The following is a 19,166-nucleotide window of genomic DNA, read 5'->3' as shown; positions in this document are numbered from 1 at the left end:
TGGATTGCCTATACAACTAACAGAGAAAACCAAAATAAGTCCCCAACGACGTAGAAAGAGCCATCTCTCTTCCACATGATATTTCTGAAAAGGCCCGAGAGGAGATGAAAGAAAAAGAGTCCGTTGATGAATTCACCCCACTTCGGGGGAAATGTTGCAAGCCAACTTCCTTTTGAAGATACTTAATTCTACAATTTGTTCATCAAAGAAGAGACGACAATAATAATCAAATATATTAGAAAAAGCGATGGATTGCCTATACAACTAACAGAGAGAACCAAAATAAGTCCCCAACCACGTAGAAAGAGCCATCCCTCTTCTACATGATATTTCTGACAAGGCCCGAGAGGAGATGAAAGAAAAAGAGTCCGTTGATGAATTCACCCACTTCGGGGGAAATGTTGCAAGCCAACTACGGCAACTTCCTTTTGAAGATACTTAATTCTACAACTTATTCGTTAAAGAAGAGTCGACAATATAAATCAAAATATACAAGCAAAGGCGATGGATTGCCGATACAATTACAGAAAAAACCAAAATAAGTCCCCGACCACGTAGAAAGAGCCATCTCTCTTCTACATGATATTTCAGACAAGGCCCGAGAGGAGATAAAAGAAAAAGAGCCCGTTGATGAATTCACACACTTCGGGAGAAATGTTGCAAGCCAACAACCTTTTGAAGAAGCTTTGCAGTTGCAAGTTTACTTAAAATATATTGCTTTTTATTTGCTGACAAGCCTTTAAAAGAGAAAACCAAAAATTGTTCCGTTCCAGACTGAAACAAGAAATCGCTCCCGTGCTTTAACATCAAAACTTATGCCTTCCCCTGTAGTTGTAAGAGTCCTTCTGAGTATACTAAAAATTCCTCTCTGAATAAAAAAAGAAAAATTTAATCGCCAAAGAACAGTCAGGATTGAACTATCAACGATGAATCTAAGAAGAATGAGAACTCTGCTCTTTCAAGTCTTCTTCCTTTGAGTTTTAATACATTTTAAAAATAAAAAGTTCCTACGTTGAAGAGAGAAAGTTGGGTAAGATCAGTTGCTACATGGTTTTGCCCCTAACCTCTTTAAAGTGAGTGTATACTGGATCTCGAAACCTGCAGAGCAGCGGATGAAAAAAGGAGATAACTGCATACTATGTATTTTTTTAATTTGAAAGTCTACTAGGAATAGAAACTCAAATTGAGTTATTGAACTTTTATAGAAAAAGAGTGCATTATGTTAGATGCTACACATGGCATAAACCAGTATGGGTTTCATTTAACTACTCTTTTAAACCATGATAAAAACCACGAAGGTTTGCCAGTGGCAATTTTCTTCTCTAAGTTATTATCCGTGTCTGAGAGTTATTATCCGTGTAATGATGACTGATGATACAACAACATTTTTAAATACCAGGGTTAAATCTTTTTAAGACGAACCGAGACATTTACTTTGTTCCTGGCATGTAATGAAAAATTTAAGTAAGAACCTCAATTCTAAAGAAAAAAATGAAGAGGTTCGTGCAATTATAAAAAAAAAGACATGAAGCCGTTATTACATGAATAGGATAGATACTTTCTCAAAGTTTGTTGAAAACTTTTTTGTAAACTACAAAGAGTAGGAAGCTTAAATTTATTAGAAAACACCATTTGGAAAGTACAAAAATGGACACCAATATTTATTCAGCTATACAGATGAAAGATGGACAATATATAGTAACTAAAGTACAAGAAGGAAAAATTATTACTTATGATGTGGAAAAAGAGAACAGTGACTGCAGTTGCACTACTGCATGCAGAGATTGTAAGATATGTATTCATTCTATGTCGTGCAGACTTTAATTTAAGGTACATAATCTGCCAGCAGATACACTTCGTATGTCAAAAATTTAAAATCGTGCGTAAAAACATCGAAGATGATATTTTCCCTTGTACATCCGAGGAAAACCTGTTCTTTATTGACGTTACGGAAGAAATTTCTAAGAATACAAAAAAGAAAATGTGATTTAAAACAGATACATAAAAAACCTCGGAAGGACATTAACGACAAAAAATTACGTAAACAACAATTTTGTATAGAGATATCCATTGATGCCCAGTCTATTCAATCTTTTGAAGATTTACAACAAATTGAAGATGGTATAAAAAATATTCGTGTTCTCATGCAAACATTTAAAAATTCTGAGCTACCCGTTCTGAAGTTTGGAAAACTACTCCTTCCAATAAAAAAATATGTCCTCAAAGGAAGTTCAAAATTCCTAAAAGAAAGCAAATATATATATATATATGTATATATAAAAGTATAAATGAACTTAGAACTCAATATTTAGTTAAGCATTTCTGTTTTCTTTTTAAAGTATTGTAATTAATTTTTTTTATAGTTAAGTATTACTTATGTATTTAAAAAATATTTATTTTAATTTGCGAGATATTTGAGGCAAAATTAATTTCTGAAGTCACTAAAAATTGCAAACAAGCAAATTGCAATCAAAATTTTATAAGTCGAGAAAGATCAAGTTGAAAATACAAACAATTCTATCAATATGCATTCATTCACTAATTGCGCAGCAAACAACAAATAATAAAAGTTGCGTACAATCAAACTAAATATAAATGTGCATTGCGATAAATAAAGATCTTATGAGTCATCATTCCACGTCAGATCAATCTCTTTTGGACCGACCCCCCCTCCAATTTTAATGAAATTTGGTGAAATAAACACTCATTATAAAGTAAGCAATTCTATCTATTTTTAATTTGAAAATTGTCCAAATTATGGACATTTGAAAAAATAAAATTTTCATAAAAAGCGACAAACTTGCATACATATAAATAGCTGCAACTTTTTTTAAAATTGTATCAGAAAAAAATTTCAAAAAGCATTGCAATTATTGCAATGCTTTTTTTACAATGCATTACAATTCAAAAAGCATTGAAATTAGAGCTTTAATTTGATTCCTTATATAACCTTCTCAAACTAGGTCAAACTTTAAAAGTGACCTGAAATATCTCAAAACGTGGTTTCAAAAAATTACGAAAAAAATATTTTTTTTACTGCAACATTCTTCTACACATTTACAAATTTATAGCCTCGAGTCTCATCAGGAAGTATATGCGGCGGTGTCCTGGCCCTGTAATCTCACCTTCACTTGGTGATGCAAAAAAAAGAACTTTTACTTCAACTTGCAGGAGTCACGTAAAACCAGTTTTTCTACAAGCAACCGAGGATATCCACATTTTAGCTCGTGGCACGGTCGGTGAAGCATGGCTGTACAATGATCCTAATTTCATTTTTAACTTTCTGTATTTATTTGTAATTAATTATGTTTAAATTAAATTTATTCTTCAAACTTTAATTGGTAATTTGCTTTAATGCTTATAAAAACTCAATTTACCAAATTGGTGACCCTTTTTTCGAACACGCGTTCATCATCAACTCAGGATATGGCGTTTCAACAATTTCAGTAAGTCTATTTTTTAAATTGGTTTCCACTAGGAGTATCACGCGGTAACTTTTATTTTCTTGTGTGGCTTTTTTTTATTTCTTATTACCGTCTAATTTAATAGTTATTTTTACTTCTCACTAAACATGGCATTTTTGTTATAGCAATGTTCGCGTTCATCAATATTTACATTATTTTTAATAATAATCCATAATCAAATTTGTTAACTAAATTCACGACTTATTTGAGAATTTTCTTTTAATTTGTTTAAACATTCCGCAATGCCTAACGAAACTCTAGACGAAAATCAAATTGCTCACTTGGCAGTCAAACCACCTCCGTTTTGGAAATCAAATCCCGCCTTGTGGTTTGTCCGGCTAGAAGCACAATTCACTTTGGCTAAAATTTCCACCGATGATACAAAGTTTAATTACGTACTTGCAACTGTCGACTCAGATGTTTTAAGTTCGATTAGCGATATTGTTTTAAAACCTCCTAACACTGAGAAATACGAAGCTATCAAAAAACGATTAATTGAGCTGCATTCCGAGAGTGAGGAATCAAAAATTCGGACCCTTCTTCAAGGGCTGGAATTGGGTGACCAGCGACCTTCCCAATTATTAACACGAATGAGAGCACTCGCAGGTGATAATGTGGGCACTCCTCTCTTAAAATCTTTGTGGCTTGGTAGACTCCCTAACAACGTACAAACTATTTTGGCAGCCCTCAATGATGAATTAGACCAGCTAGCTTCAGTTGCTGATAAAACGTCTGCACTCGAATTGCAAGTCGCTCAGCTCACTAAACAAGTAAGCGAACTCACTTCTTATGTGAGACAGTCTCGAAACCCGAACAGAGAAAGAAAGAATTCTCAACATCGCAGCAATTCTAGAGCTCGCAGAAAATATAAAGAACCTGAAAACGGATATTGTTTTTATCATACAAATTTTGGTAATCGCGCTAAAAAATGTAATTCTTCATGCAATTACTCGGAAAACTAAACAGGCGATCGCACGAAGGCCATACCGATCGCCACATTAATCGTATTTTATTGGCCGATCAAAAAAGTAACCTTAATTTGCTTATTGATACTGGCGCTGATTTGTCTGTCTTGCCAAAGCGTTATGCATCTGATACTAAAGTTTCTGATGATTTAGTATTATTCGCAGCAAACGGTACTAAAATTTTAACATATGGAACAAAAATTTTAACTTTAGATTTTAACCTTCGTAGGCCATTCACTTGGCGTTTTGTTGTTGCCGATGTTAAACAGCCAATTATTGGTGTCGATTTTCCGAGACATTTCGATTTATTAGTTGATGTAAAAAATAGCCGATTAATCGATAAGCTAACTAAACTAACATCACGTGGAAAGATTGCTAATATTGATTTTACAAGTAGTTTAACTATTCACTTAGGAGACTCAAAATTTGATAGGGTATTGTCCCGCTTTCCGGAATTGACAAACCCATCTCATGCAAATCCTACGCCTACTCCTTCGACCGTTTACCATTTTTTAGAAACTACAGGACCGCCTGTATTTTAAAAGTCAAGGCGTTTATCGCCCGAAATTATGAAAGCGACCAGGGAAGAATTTGATTTTCTTCTAACTCAAGGGATTATAAGACCATCAAAAAGCCCTTGGGCTAGCCCACTACACGTAGTTAGGAAGTCGAATGGTAATTGGCGTCCCTGCGGAGATTACCGAAAACTTAATTCCATAACAGTTCCTGACAGATACCCAGTTCCACATATTCAGGACTGCACTCAATTATTTTACGGTAAGAAGATTTTTTCAACTGTCGATCTCACGAGAGCGTATCATCAAATTCCGGTGAATCCTCCGGATATTCCCAAAACAGCAGTCACCACTCCATTCGGACTATTCGAATACGTTTACATGCCTTTCGGTTTAAAAAACTCTGGTCAAACTTTCCAAAGGTTTATGCACCAAGTTTTAACAGGCTTAGACTTTTGCATACCATACTTTGACGACGTGTTCATAGCTTCAGCTAATGAAGACGAACACATCCAATATCTTCAAGAAATATTTACCCGTTTTTCTCAGTACGGCCTTAAACTTAACCCATCAAAGTGCGTGTTGGGAAAATCATCCGTTAAATTTCTCGGTTGTCTGATTTCTTCAGATGGTGTTCAACCTTTACCTGAAAAAGTACAAGCCATAGTTGATTTCCCCAAACCTGAGACAGTTGTCCAACTTAAACGTTTTCTAGCTATGATAAATTTTTATCGCCGTCTTTTAAAAAATGCCGCAGCCACACAAGCTCCTCTAACTGAATATTTGAGAGATTCGAAGAAAAACGACAAACGCTTGATCCAGTGGACAGGTGCAGCAATTTCGGCATTTGAAAAATGCAAACAAGAATTAGCTAATTTTGCTATTCTTAGTTATCAAACATCTAATCAGCAACTTTCGTTAATGGTAGATGCTTCCGATACCTCTATTGGCGCTGTTTTAAATACTGATACTCCTAGTGGACCAAAGCCCCTCGGTTTCTTTTCCCGTAAACTTTCATTAACTGAAAAAAAATACAGTACCTATGATCGCGAATTACTTGCCATGTATGCAGCTATTAAACACTTTCGCCATAATCTTGAAGCGCAAAATTTCATAATATTTACCGACCATCGTGCCTTAATTTATTCCTTTAAAAAAAATTCAGATTCATGCTCACCGCGCCAGCTTCGACAATTAGATTTTATAGCCCAATTCAGTACTGAAATTCGCCATGTTTCTGGAAGTGATAATGTAGTAGCCGACACACTCTCACGATTAAACTCAATAAAGCTTCCACCAATTGATTTTCTTAAAATCGCTGATGCCCAAAGAGCTGATGAGGAACTAAAGAAACTACTCACTGAATGCGAAAACTCTACAATGACTTTGAAGTTGCAAACTATGAAATTGGACGGCCCATACCCCTTATATTGTGACACCAGCAATGACAGAGTTCGTCCATACGTGCCAAAAGAATTTCGAAAAAGTATTTTTATGTCTCTTCACAATTTGACACATCCTGGAATCCGTGCTTCGAAGAAGCTTGTTCTTTCTTGATTTGTATGGCCATCCATAGCCAAAGATGTTGTAGAATGGTCTCGCTCCTGTGTCAGCTGTCAGAAAAACAAAGTGATCCGACACACACGGTCTCCTCTGCAATCATTCGAGTTACCATCTCGACGGTTCGATCATATCCACATCGACCTTGTCGGACCGCTCCCTCCTTCTGATGGATACCAGTATCTCTTGACGTGCATTGACAGATTCTCAAGGTGGCCTGAAGCTATCCCCATCCCAGAGATTACTGCCGAAACGGTAGCCCGAGCACTCGTGAACAATTGGTTTTCTAGGTTCGGCATTCCTTCTGTAATCACAACAGACCAAGGCCGTCAATTCGAGAGTAGCCTTTTTCTTCAACTGTCTCGAATGATCGGAGCAGCTAGAGTGCATACAACACCATACCATCCTTCTAGCAATGGTCTCGTCGAATGCTTTCACAGAGCTCTAAAACAAGGTCTCAAATGCCACCCCAATATAAAATGGACTGAATCCCTTCCCATTGTACTTCTTAGACTAAGATCTGCCGTAAAAGAGGACCTAGGATGCACCAGTGCTGAACTCGTCTATGGAACCCCCCTACGACTACCAGCGGAGTTCTTCGATCCGTCAACTTCAAATGTTGATCCACACGAGTTCCTTCAAAAACTTCGAACCTGCATGTCAGAACTGAAACCAATTCCAACTTCATCACATGCAAACGTAAAAGTTTTCATCCACCCAACTCTTGAATCATGCTCTCATGTGTTTGTGAGACGTTACAGTGTAAAGAAACCTCTTCAAGCTCCTTATGATGGACCATATAGAGTACTCAGTCTGTGACATTGAGTCACCAAATCTTAATTTTTCTGTTGGGATTGTGACCTAGAAATTAGGCCGACACCCCTGAACCCTCTACTGTGACGCCTCACTGTCTGCCGACCTTCACGCCTGTCACCTTCGGCAGCCTTTGATGTCAGCACATGTTTTTAGTTACTGTACGGTCACCGTTAGTGTTTAATTATGCTTAAATTTAAGGGGTTAGTCAACTCACTTCAGTTCGCTCCTTAAGCTAGGTTCTTTTGCTTTTTAGGGAGTTAACTTCCACTTCTGGCCTTTTATATAAATACCACCCATTTTTTTGGAGCGGGCAGCATTCGATTTTTGGTAGCATTCAAAATCTACGATCCCTTAACAGGGATTTTTCATTTCCACCCCCTCCTCTCTTTGAGAGACGGAGTTTTTTTTTGTTTAAATACATGGCGGTCATTTCTCCGACCCCCTGTGGGTGCGTGAGCTGTCCGGCTCGGCTGTGCTGAAATTCTTTTTTGCCATGGATGAATCTTGGGAGGGCAGATTTTGAGAAGTAAGACTCCAGCGGCATCCCACTCCCGTGTTAAAAAGGGATTTATGTTCCATTCTCTCGCCGTTCCTGTTTTATGATACACCAATAATGTGGTTTTTAAGAAGCTGTCCATGTTAGTAATAATAAGTAATTTGTATTTATACCAGTCTTTAAAATCTGTTGTGTTTTTCAATATTTAACTATTTCACATAAAATTCATGATAAAATTCATGGTCACAGGTTAAATGAGTCATGTTTATGAATGTTTTATTTCTAATACTTCTTTAAATATTTAATTGTCAGTATTATTTAATACTTGTTTTTCAAGATATTTCATATGGATAGTTAATTCAAAGTAATCATTTGAGTCATAATATATATTCCTTTTGATTATGGTAAATTTTTAATTGTGATTGGTTGCATACAATTTTTCTTAAAAATTTAATTTTAAAATATATGGTATTTTTGTAGTAATGGTAATTTTATACTATATTATTATGTAAAGGTTTTATTTCAATGATACTAATCAATATAAAATATTTTTGGTAGATGACCCCAATTCAAACACGCAGTAGGACTAATTTTAATTTGGCAATTATGCCTGATAATAGTAATGATGTAGATGCTTGTAAGCAAGCACCGAAGTTTAATTTCACTATTCCGGAATTCTCAAAATGTCAGTTGGTTTTAGACTCAACTTCAAGAGTTGGTCAAATTAAATAAATATGAAAATGATGCAGCATTATATCTGTTAAAATCAAAATTGTCGGGATCTGCTCTTACATTTTTTCAGAATTCTCCTGAATGTAGAGCAGTTACAAAATTTGAGGAAGCATGCAAGCTACTCTTAAACTTTTTCCAACAAGATGATTCTTCCTCGGCGGATTTAGCAAAATTTCAGGCAATTATCCTCTTGCCATCGGAAACAATCAAAAATCTTGAGTATCGCATAGACACCCTAGCCCATAAAGCATACAGCTTTATCAATGATCAAACTGCCTTGTCTAAAATAAAAGCTATGCAGTTTTTGTCCGCTATTCCTTTGCACCTCAAGGAGACCATTCTCATTGAGGGGATACAGGACTATCGCGAGATGGTCAAACGGGCTAATCATATTGTGTCAATTCAACAGTCTTTAGCTGGTTCGACTACTTCGTTAGTCGCTGCTCATTCAGTAACTCAGTGCACTTCTGCTGCACCTGACCAGCTCACCTTAATTACTAAACAGCTAGAGTTGTTGACTACCAAAATTGAGACTATGCAATCTAATTGCAAAATTTGTCAGGAACCACACGATACAAAAACTTGTCCCCTTTTACGTACACCTGTGCAGGGTCAGGATCGGGTTAGACAAGAACAACCCCACACCTTACCTGTGCTTTCTGTGGACGCTCTGGCCACATCATGAGTAATTGTCGCACATATCAGAGGCAATTAAGACAAAATTCAATGGGCCCAAACATGGCGATGCATTATTTTCCGCCACAGCTCCCCGTGACTCCTCCCCGATTTACTCCTCCCCGATTTACTGCACCACAGTATCCACCACCACCTATTCCGGTTCAAAGTGAACCATTTCGACCCAGAGTTAATGTCAATCAAAACAGGGGAAATAATCCTTTAAACTCTCGCAGGAGGCAGTAAGGGATGGACCTGTCTCCTCATCCACCAAACCATCCAAAATTTTTGACATCAACGATTTCATGTCAGAATCTATGCATAACTCAAACGTAACCATTCGGGAGTTTTTAACTAATTGTGACTATAAAGAAAATATTGAGCACATAAATATTGTGTCAGATGAGATTAGTCTTCCAACCATTGCATCTAATTTTAGTAATGTTAAAGCTAATTTCCTGTTGGATAGTGGCTCGTCAGTGTCATTGTTGACTCTTGATACTTTCAATCAAATCAGGGAAAATAATAAAGTTAAATTTTTATCTAGGAAAGTTCAGATTAGAACGGTAAACTCTCAACTTCAATTTACAGTTTGTGCTGAAATTTCATTTAAAATCAATAACCAGTTTTTTAGACACCAATTTTTTGTGGCAGATATTAAGAGTAATTCCTTTCAGGGCATTCTCGGTTTCGATTTTCTAAAAAAAATCAATTATATCAATTCTAATCAATTATTATCAATTCTAATCAATTATAAAGACCAATCTGCTCAATTTAGTAATTTTAGTATTCCCTTAAATAATTTTCATGACTTAACTTGTAATGATAACAATGAACAGGTTCATGTTGTTTTGAGGAATAAAATCAGCATCGAGCCAGGCGAGACTGCCATTGCTCAGTTAGGTTTTAATACTTTTAAGAAGAAAACAGGTAGTGAAGTATATTTTACCCCCACTTCTAATTCTGCTGTTGTTATACATCCCTTCATTAATGTTGTAAATAATTGTAATTCCTTTAATACTATTATCCAAAATAACTCTGACCAAACTGTGCATTTGAACAAAAATTTTAAGATAGGTACTGTAATTTTTGACTTTAACATTAAGAGTGATAATCTGAATTTACCTAATGTTAATGACATAAAAGAATGTAATTTAATTACTGCTTCTGCAGAAATTTTACAGTTAAGAAAAGAAGACTTAAAAGCAACTGATTCTGACCTAGAACATTTAACTAATGATCAAAAATTAATTCTTCAAAATGTTTTAATGACTAATTTTGCTGCATTTTCTAAAACTATTAAGACGTTAGGCTGTACAGATCGGGTAATTCCATCTTTGATACTTAAAAATGACAACGCAATTAAAACTTTACCTTTTGAGATACCTTATGCCTTGAGAGATGATATAAAGCAGGAGTTAGATGAATTAGTGGAAGCCGGTATTATTCATAGGCATGTTAGCCATTGGGCTGCTCCATTAGTTCTAGTTAAGAAAAAGAATACTGAAAATCACCAAGGTAAACCTAAATTTCGACTTGCCCTTGATTTACGACTGTTAAATGCTGTGGTTGAAAGCTCCACGTATCCACTACCAAAAATTAGTACAATAATCAATGAGATATCCCAATATAAATTTTTCACTAAATGTGATATTCGTGAAGCATATCGACAGATTATGTTGCCTGAGCATTTACAGGATATTTTAACTTTTACCACTCCTTTTGGTACGTTTGCTAACAGAAGACTTGTTTTTGGCCTTAAAACGGCAGCAAGTACTTTTCAAGCCCTTGTAGATTTAATCATCGAAGAATTAAATGCTGATGGTAAAAGGTATCCATGCATACCAGGATGATTTCCTCATTGGGGCAAATTCGTTTGAGGAGATGCAATCTAGGCTATCAGCGTTACTTAAAATTTTAATCAAGTATAATTTAACTTTGGCTCCGAATAAATGTTCTTTCTTTAAAGATTCTGTGGAATACTTAGGATTTGTAATTTCTCATCAATGCATAACACCAACTGATTTTAATATTTCTAAAATTACTTCTTTTGCCACTCCACGTACAGCTAAACAAATCAAAAAGTTTATAGGTGTCTGTGGATTTTATCGCCACTTAATCCCTAATTTTGCTCAATTAATTGCTGTTTTAACCAAGGTTGCTACAAAGCAATCAAAATTTAAATGGACGGATGAACAACAACATGCATTTGATGCTTTACAACAAGCATTTTTCTCCAAACCGTTTGTTAGGTTACCAGATTTTGAAAAACCTTTCTTTCTAAATACTGATGCCAGTAAACTCGGCATTTCGGCTGTATTAATGCAGGAGCATGAAGAGTCTCTTCATCCTGTTTCATTTTTTAGTAAATCTCTATCTAAAGCTGAACGTAATTATCCTGCAATTAAACTTGAGTTATTTGCTATATTTAAAGGTGTTACTGCCTTCAAATCATATTTGCACAACAGACGATTCACCATTTTAAGTGACAGTAAACCGTTGGCACATTATCGGAAAATTACTTCCCCTGCAGATATAATTACTCGGTGGCTTTTAGCCTTAAGTGAATATTCTTTTGATTTTATTTATGTACCTGGTCCTGACAATGTGTTAGCAGACTGGTTTAGTCGGTCTCCGGACCCTAATTTTCATCAAAATGCAATTGATAATAAGGAGTCTGAATTAATTTTACCCTTTACGGATATTGATGATGATCATGTGCTTAATAATTTAACTTGTATTGATGCTCCCCTAGAAATTTCTTTAGATACATTCAAGAATGAGCAAAGCAATGATCAATATATTCTAGAAATTATATCTCTTTTAAATAAACCAACACTAGTCAATCAGTCAAAAACTGAAAATTTCCTTCTAATTGATAATATTTTAATTTATGCCACCCAGACTTCTCCCCACAATCATAGAATAGTGGTCCCTAATTCTTTAAAATCTAAGGTATTAAATATTTGTCATGTTTCTCACACTGGAATTCAAAAAACGTATGAACTAGTCTCTAACAGATACTTTTGGAAAGGATGTTATGCTGATACCCTTAATTATGTCAAATCCTGTGAATTATGTATTAAACATAAACAATCTTCGAGCAAGCCTGCTCCTTTAAAATCTATGTGGTTACCGCAAAGACCTGGTCAATTTGTCTCAATGGACATTGTCGGACCTATCAAAAATTGTGGCTATATTCTAACATTTATTGATCACTTTTCTCGTCATTTAATCTTAAATCAACTACTAAATTTAACTTCGGAAACGGTTTCTAAACACTTAATTAATTATATTTCACATTATGGTAGAATGCTATATCTTTTAACCGATCTTGTGTAAGAAACACCTTTTAAAAGAAAAACAAATCAATACTTTATTAAAATTTACACACACCGTTATTCTAAAAACTCAAAATCTATATCGTACACAAGAACTGCTGTTGCCAAAACATGGACTACTAAATATGTAATAAGAATATAATTAATGTTGATGTTCACACTTTTACACTCGACCATCCTGACTTTTGGACGACCTCGTCCCTTCAAAACAATTTATAATCCTTCAAGTAATGCGGCACTTTTTTACATCTCTTTGGTCTACTGTTATCTTGGCTTAAATTTTTATTTGGATCGTCGTTGCATTGATTTGTACTGTTGTTGTCGTTTATGGGTTCACAAGCAATGAAGTTTTCCTTACTTCCAGTAATATTGTCCCCATCATCAGACAGATCTTCGTCGTTGACCAGATGAAATAGTTTCATTTGCGAAGCGTGGGCGGTAGTCGTATAATTATGTTGCCTTCTTCTTCCTTGTCCAACTACGCGTAAATCAGTAACTTGATAAGTGTCGGAAGGTAATATTTTGATGACTGTTAAAGGACCTCTGTACTTAACTTGGGTTTTAGTGTTAGATAAGGCAGTTTGTTCAGGTAATCGTCTTACGACCACAACATCACCTATATTGTACTTAAATGCATCACATCGATGTTTGTCATAATTCCTTTTCATCTTTTCCTGTGCAATGATAATACGTTCCTGGGCATCTCTTTGCAGTTTTGTTGGATTTACGTAGTCATTTGATGTTGGTAGTAGATCTTGAGGAAAATATCCAGGCTTTACTGGCGTGTATCCATACAAGAGTTCAAAAGGAGGTTTTCCAGTCGACTTACTCGGAGACCAGTTAATACACCGTTGTACTTCTGGTAATATTTTATCCCAATCCTTGTGAGATTCCGTTTGGACATTGGAAGATATCATTGGAATAAGTATACGATTGATGCGTTCAACTTGTCCATTAGCTTGTGGTCTTTGACTGGAATTTAATGTATGCTTGATTCCTAATTGCTTACAATAGCCTTCAAACGCCGAGGACGTGAAGCAGCTCCCTCTGTCTGTAATGATTCGCCTCGGAGAACCAAAATCATCAGTAAATTCATCGAGGTACTTCAAAACGCTTTTAGTTGAGCAACTAGGACATGGACGAAGGCGCACAAACTTAGTCATATTGTCGACAAAAACCAAAAGCTCCTTGTTACGAGCTGAACTTGTTACAAATGGGCCAAGGAAATCCATATGCACAACTTCAAATGGGCGACTTACGGAATAAACTAACTGAAAAGCACTAGACTTATTTCGTTGCAAGAGCATTCCAGCTAATCCAACAGAGCTTGCATCAGTGTGTAATTCAGTTTCATCGCGTGGATCAAATAGTTTCAACACTGGTCTCGATACTAATTTAGAACGTAAGTTTTCAAAAGCATAATTTTGATCATCAGTCCATGTGAACGATGAATTTTTCTTTAGCATCCTTGTGAGGGGTTCAGCAATTGAAGCATATCGTGTTATAAATCGGCGAAAGAAACTTGTTAAGCCAAGAAAACGACGCAATTCATCTTTGGTCTTAGGAGCGGGGTATTCAGCAATGGCAGCAAGTTTTCTTGGACCTGGTCGTATTCCATTTTTATCAATTACAAATCCCAAATACTCAATATCTGACATTCCAAATTCACATTTAGATAGCTTCAGTGTTACCCCAGCTTTTAGCAACTTTTCAAGTACTTGTCGAAGCTTCACTATCATATCATCAAAGCCGATCGAACCAAAGAATATATCGTCAATATAACACGATACACCGTTCCAAAGCAAATCACCCAAAGCTAATGACATCGCTCGCTGAAAAACAGGTGGTCCATTCGATAAGCCAAAAAACAAACGTGTAGGCTCATAATGTCCATCAGGAGTTGTAAAAGCTGCCTTTCGTGAGGATTCTTCATCCATTGCTATCTGATTAAATCCTTGACATGCATCAAGGATGCAGAATAAACTAAAACCAGACAGTCTTTCAAGCAAATCATCGATGCAGGGTAATGGAAATTTATCCTTAATAGTTTGTGAATTTAAATGTCTGTAATCAATTACCATACGATGATCACCAGTTTTTTTAGATACAAGCAAAACAGGACTACTGTATTCAGAAGAACTGTCACGAATAACACCCTGATCTTTTAATTCTTGAACGATTTCTCTTAAAACTTGTCTCTCGTAGTTCGAAGCTCGGTAGGGTGAACGAGAAACAGGTTTACTACCTGGTGTCTCAATGATACGCATTATAGTATTATTAATGCATCCTAGTTCATCTTGTTTTAAAGCAAAACACAGCCTAAATTCATTTAACAAATCGCATAAAATTTGCTGCTGTTCCTTATTTATTGATGGTCCAATTTTAACACATTCTCTATCGATAGGATTTCGCACAATTTCTTTTGCTAATAAAACGGCTGGGGTTGAATCCGCATCTTCTTTAACCATTGAATTGTAACTCTTTTCAGATACCAAATTTCCTCGCAAGATAACACGATTTTTCTTTAATTGTAATTTTACGCTACTAGGATTCACGACGGGCACTTGGGATTTACCATCATGGATAGCAAACGTAACATCCTTGCATAGACCATCTCGATCACTGCAGGGAATAAATCCGTTTTGAGATTTGCATGCACTGAAGACAGTTACCATTTGAACTGTACGCGGTTCAATCGCGCACTTTTCGAGGGTCTTCAACACAACCCTATCAGGCATTTCATTAATCTGGAAATCATGCAAAAAATCCAGCTCTTCCACGTGAACTAACTTGGACCTGCCTTGATTTCTAACCATTATTATCTCGGGTGAGTCAATGATGTCGTTTCCGATGAGAACATCCGGGCCTTCAAATGTATCATCAGTTACTACATAAAACAGAACTTCCTTCAGCTTAACCCTGTCTATAGTCACATTAAGTATGATAATTCCTAGTGACTCCCTTACACCTCCAATACCTCGAATTCGTGTAACTATGTTTTTATGAATATTTTTATTAAGCGTTTGTGCAAAACTATATTTTAACATAGATATATCAGCAGCGGTATCCATAAGAGCACTAGTATTTACTTCTTCTATGATAATATTCTTCGTTGTACTATTACTGGAACTGGGTAAAAACGAAACTGCATTGACTAATGGGAAAGACGCTCTCCTTGGACATTCCTTTGTACCATGTCCTTCTGTTTTGCAGGCAGAACAAAACTTTGGACGTTTTGGCTTTACACAATCACGGGCAAAATGGCCGGTATCATAACAATTGTAGCAAACAGTTTGATTATTAGTTGTACTTCGACTTGGCTCTGTTTGTTTGCCCTTGGCGATATTTTCTTCTTTCAAAAACTTATTGTTACTATATTTATTATTATACTGAATATGATTCTTAAAAACATCTTTGAGCTCAATAAATTCATCTACCTTTTCAGCTAATGCATAGGGTGAAATTATATGGGTCCACTGATCCAAGTAACGTTCTCGTATATCTGGCGGCACCCGAGCTTTCATTCGATCTGTGATGATCAGGTCTTTTAAACTCTCAAAACTACTTATTTTAAGTCCTGCAGTCCACCCATTAAAATACGTTTCAAGCTCGTGGTAATATTCTTTCCATGACTTTCCATCAGTATTCTCATGAGAATAAAAAAGTTGTCTAAATTTTTCAGGACTTAGTCTGTAGCACTTAAGCAAAAGAGATTTAACATAGTCATAATTTTCTGACTGTTCTTCTGGTTCTCTCATTATCATTTGGACAATTTCACTTGGTAACTGGTTAATTAAACATGCCATCCACAATGAACTTGGCATTTGTACTCTTTTCATTACTCTCTCGAAATGTACTAAATAAAGGCTGATATCCTCATTACTCGTAGAAAACTTTCTCAGTTGTGACTGCCAATCAACTTTTGGCGACGATGTTATTACTTCAGTTTCGACTACTTCTGAAGTTTTAGCAGCAATATCTAACTTCTTGAGTTCCAATTCATGTTCCCGATCGGCTTTTTCTTTTTCCAATGCATATGCATGTTGGCGATCGGCTTTTTCTTTCTCTTCTTGACGAAGGCGCTCGGCGTCTTCAACTAAATTTTCTACCATTCCTCGAACCATATCTTCATCGTATTTCTCGCTATTCAATATTAACTTTCTCAAGTCAGGGATTTTCAAAGTAGTAGAAGAAACATCTTCAGATAACTCATTAGCTAAGTAACGTAACTGATCTTTGCGAAGTCGCGATAAAAATGCCATTTCAAACTCAAAACTCAAAATTAATTACAGTTGCCTGTTTATCCCACTTCTGATAATGTAAGAAACAACTTTTAAAAGAAAAACAAATCAATACTTTATTAAAATTTACACACACCGTTATTCTAAAAACTCAAAATCTATATCGTACACAAGAACTGCTGTTGCCAAAACATGGAATACTAAATATGCAATAAGAAAATAATTAATGTTCACGTGCACACTTTTACACTTGGTACACAGTTTAAGGCTGAAGTGTTTGAGTTAATAAATAAAAAGTTAGGAATTAAATTGGCACATAGTAGTGCAGCTCATCCCCAAAGCAATGGAATGAGTGAACGAATTAATCAAGCAATAAAATCTTCTGTTTTGACTTTGCATGAAAAGGGTGTATCATTTGCAACCAGTTTAGTAATTCATCAAAATATTTATAATGGCACAATTCACTCTGCAACAAAATTCACCCCTAATATGTTACATTTTGGCCGTAATTTGGCATTAGTTTTTGATTGTTTTGAGTCTAGCATAGAACCTGTACATTTAGATAAGTCCCATTATTTATTGGATACACTTAATCAACTTAATATTGCATATGAAAATGCTTATAGTAATTCGGAAAGGGCTCAAGTTAAGCAAAATTCTAGACAAATTACAAAAGCCAAGTTAAGATCACTTGATATAGGTGATATTGTTTATTTAAAGCACACTAATGTTTTTAAACCCAAATTTGACGGTCCTTTTACCATTGTTTCAAAATTTAATGATGTCGATTATGTGATTCAAATTTTAGATAACCCCAATGCACCTAAACAAACTGTACATATTGATAGATTACGTCTGTGTCCTCATAGGAGACAAAACTTGTTGTTTCAACCCGTTGATACCTCGGATAATGTAACTGATGCAAGTATCACTTTTCTAAGGCTTGTCCTTATAATTTGAGAAACAAATAATTTTTGGTTGTAAATTTAACATTTAAAATTTTTTATTGGTACACGTATGATAAGTGTTATGGTGATACGTTCGTATGTGACGCAGGCCGTTGCATGTCCATGGAACGATTGTGTCCCATGCCAGTTGTGATGCAATGTCAATAGGTTGTTTTGCATAATGGTTTCAGTAATTTTTATATATATAATTTTTGTAACTTACTGTGTGTAAATTAATTGTTCTTATGAGGTTTTCAATCTGTGTTTTTACAACTGGTGGATGATGAGGGGGGTTCTCCTTACAGTGACTTTTAAGTTTATACCATTGTAGGTGCCTGTTTCTTTGGGTTGGTTCTTGTCTAACTTTTAAAATTTTTTCTAATGATTGTTAGGTCATGTTTTAGACATTTTAAACATTAGTAAACACGTAATTTAACTTTGAGGATGATACAAATTTCGAATGCCAATTTTTTTTCACTTTTGATCCTTACTCCTGTACAGTATATTTTTTTTCTTTTCTTATGTAATGAATAAAGTTTTTATTACATAACTTTTGGATTCTCAGAATGTAGTAAACGGCTACAGCTCTGTGTTTTAGATACAAAATTTTTCTTGTATCTGTAGTGTTGATGATTTTAATTTTGTTTATGTCTGCTTGCAAGCACTTTTTGTTATTTTTATGTTCATCAAACTGTTTTATTCTTATGTTCATCAATTTTTTTATTTTTTGTTCATTAAGCATTTTTATATTTGTTCATAATATGTGAATTTATCAATTTTCATTTTAAGCATTGTTATAGGTATTGTTTATGGACATTTTAAGTAATCATTGTTTATCAGTATTGGTAAGCAGCGTTTTTGATCATTGTTTATAAATTTTGTCTATAGGTATTGTTTGTGGTGTGTGTGTGTTATACATAGTTGTGTTTAGACTATGATGCCTATGGTTTCAACATACTTATGTGATCAATTTTTTTAGTGAGAAAAATGTCTGATTTTTTTAAGGTGTAATTTCTAACTTAGTTTTTGCAGGTGTTAAGTTCAATGTTTTTGCCTAGGCATTTCTATTAACTTAAGTTTTTTTAATTTTAAATCTCTCTAAGTTTCAACTTGTTAATTTTTTGTGCACTAATTGATCTCACTAATGACTTTGATTTCTGAACCCATGCATAATTCATAGGTTGTATACTAAATTTTTTTTGTTGTTTTAACTCGGAATACTAAATTATCAGTCGTATTTGATTGGTTTTAAATTTTTTTCAATAATTGAATTGTACAAAACTTTGTTGTACAAATTTTTTTCATTCGTTTAAACTCGGAATACCATCAGTCTACAAAGTTAGCCTGATTTGTTTTCATTTGTTTGCAATTCTCAATTTTTTTAATAAGCATAGTTCAGCAAACAAAATCAATT

The 19,166-nt window shown here is 35.0% G+C and overlaps 2 protein-coding genes across 2 annotated transcripts; one reads left to right on the top strand and one right to left on the bottom strand.

Annotated features, from left to right (window-relative positions):
* The first annotated feature begins 3,706 nt into the window (after positions 1 to 3,706).
* On the top strand, positions 3,707 to 4,426 carry LOC147804134 (uncharacterized). Its single transcript, XM_087151443.1, has one exon. The coding sequence runs from the start codon at positions 3,707 to 3,709 to the stop codon at positions 4,424 to 4,426; it is 720 nt and encodes a 239-aa protein (XP_087007569.1).
* An 8,341-nt stretch (positions 4,427 to 12,767) lies between these two features.
* Positions 12,768 to 15,380, bottom strand: LOC147804133 (uncharacterized). The gene has a single exon (XM_087151442.1). It carries the CDS (start codon positions 15,378 to 15,380, stop codon positions 12,768 to 12,770), a length of 2,613 nt encoding a protein of 870 aa, XP_087007568.1.
* Positions 15,381 to 19,166: the final 3,786 nt, after the last annotated feature.

Source organism: Parasteatoda tepidariorum, chromosome 9 (genome assembly GCF_982258835.1).
Source record: "Parasteatoda tepidariorum strain Cologne lab strain chromosome 9, Ptep-v5.0, whole genome shotgun sequence".
Classification (NCBI taxonomy): Eukaryota; Metazoa; Arthropoda; class Arachnida; order Araneae; family Theridiidae; genus Parasteatoda; species Parasteatoda tepidariorum.
This window is presented reverse-complemented; position numbering and strand designations above follow the sequence as displayed.

Coding starts and splice junctions, on each gene's coding strand:
- LOC147804134 (XM_087151443.1), top strand. CDS start 3,707: ATGCCTAACGAAACTCTAGACGAAAATCAAATTGCTCACTTGGCAGTC.
- LOC147804133 (XM_087151442.1), bottom strand. CDS start 15,380: ATGGTTAGAAATCAAGGCAGGTCCAAGTTAGTTCACGTGGAAGAGCTG.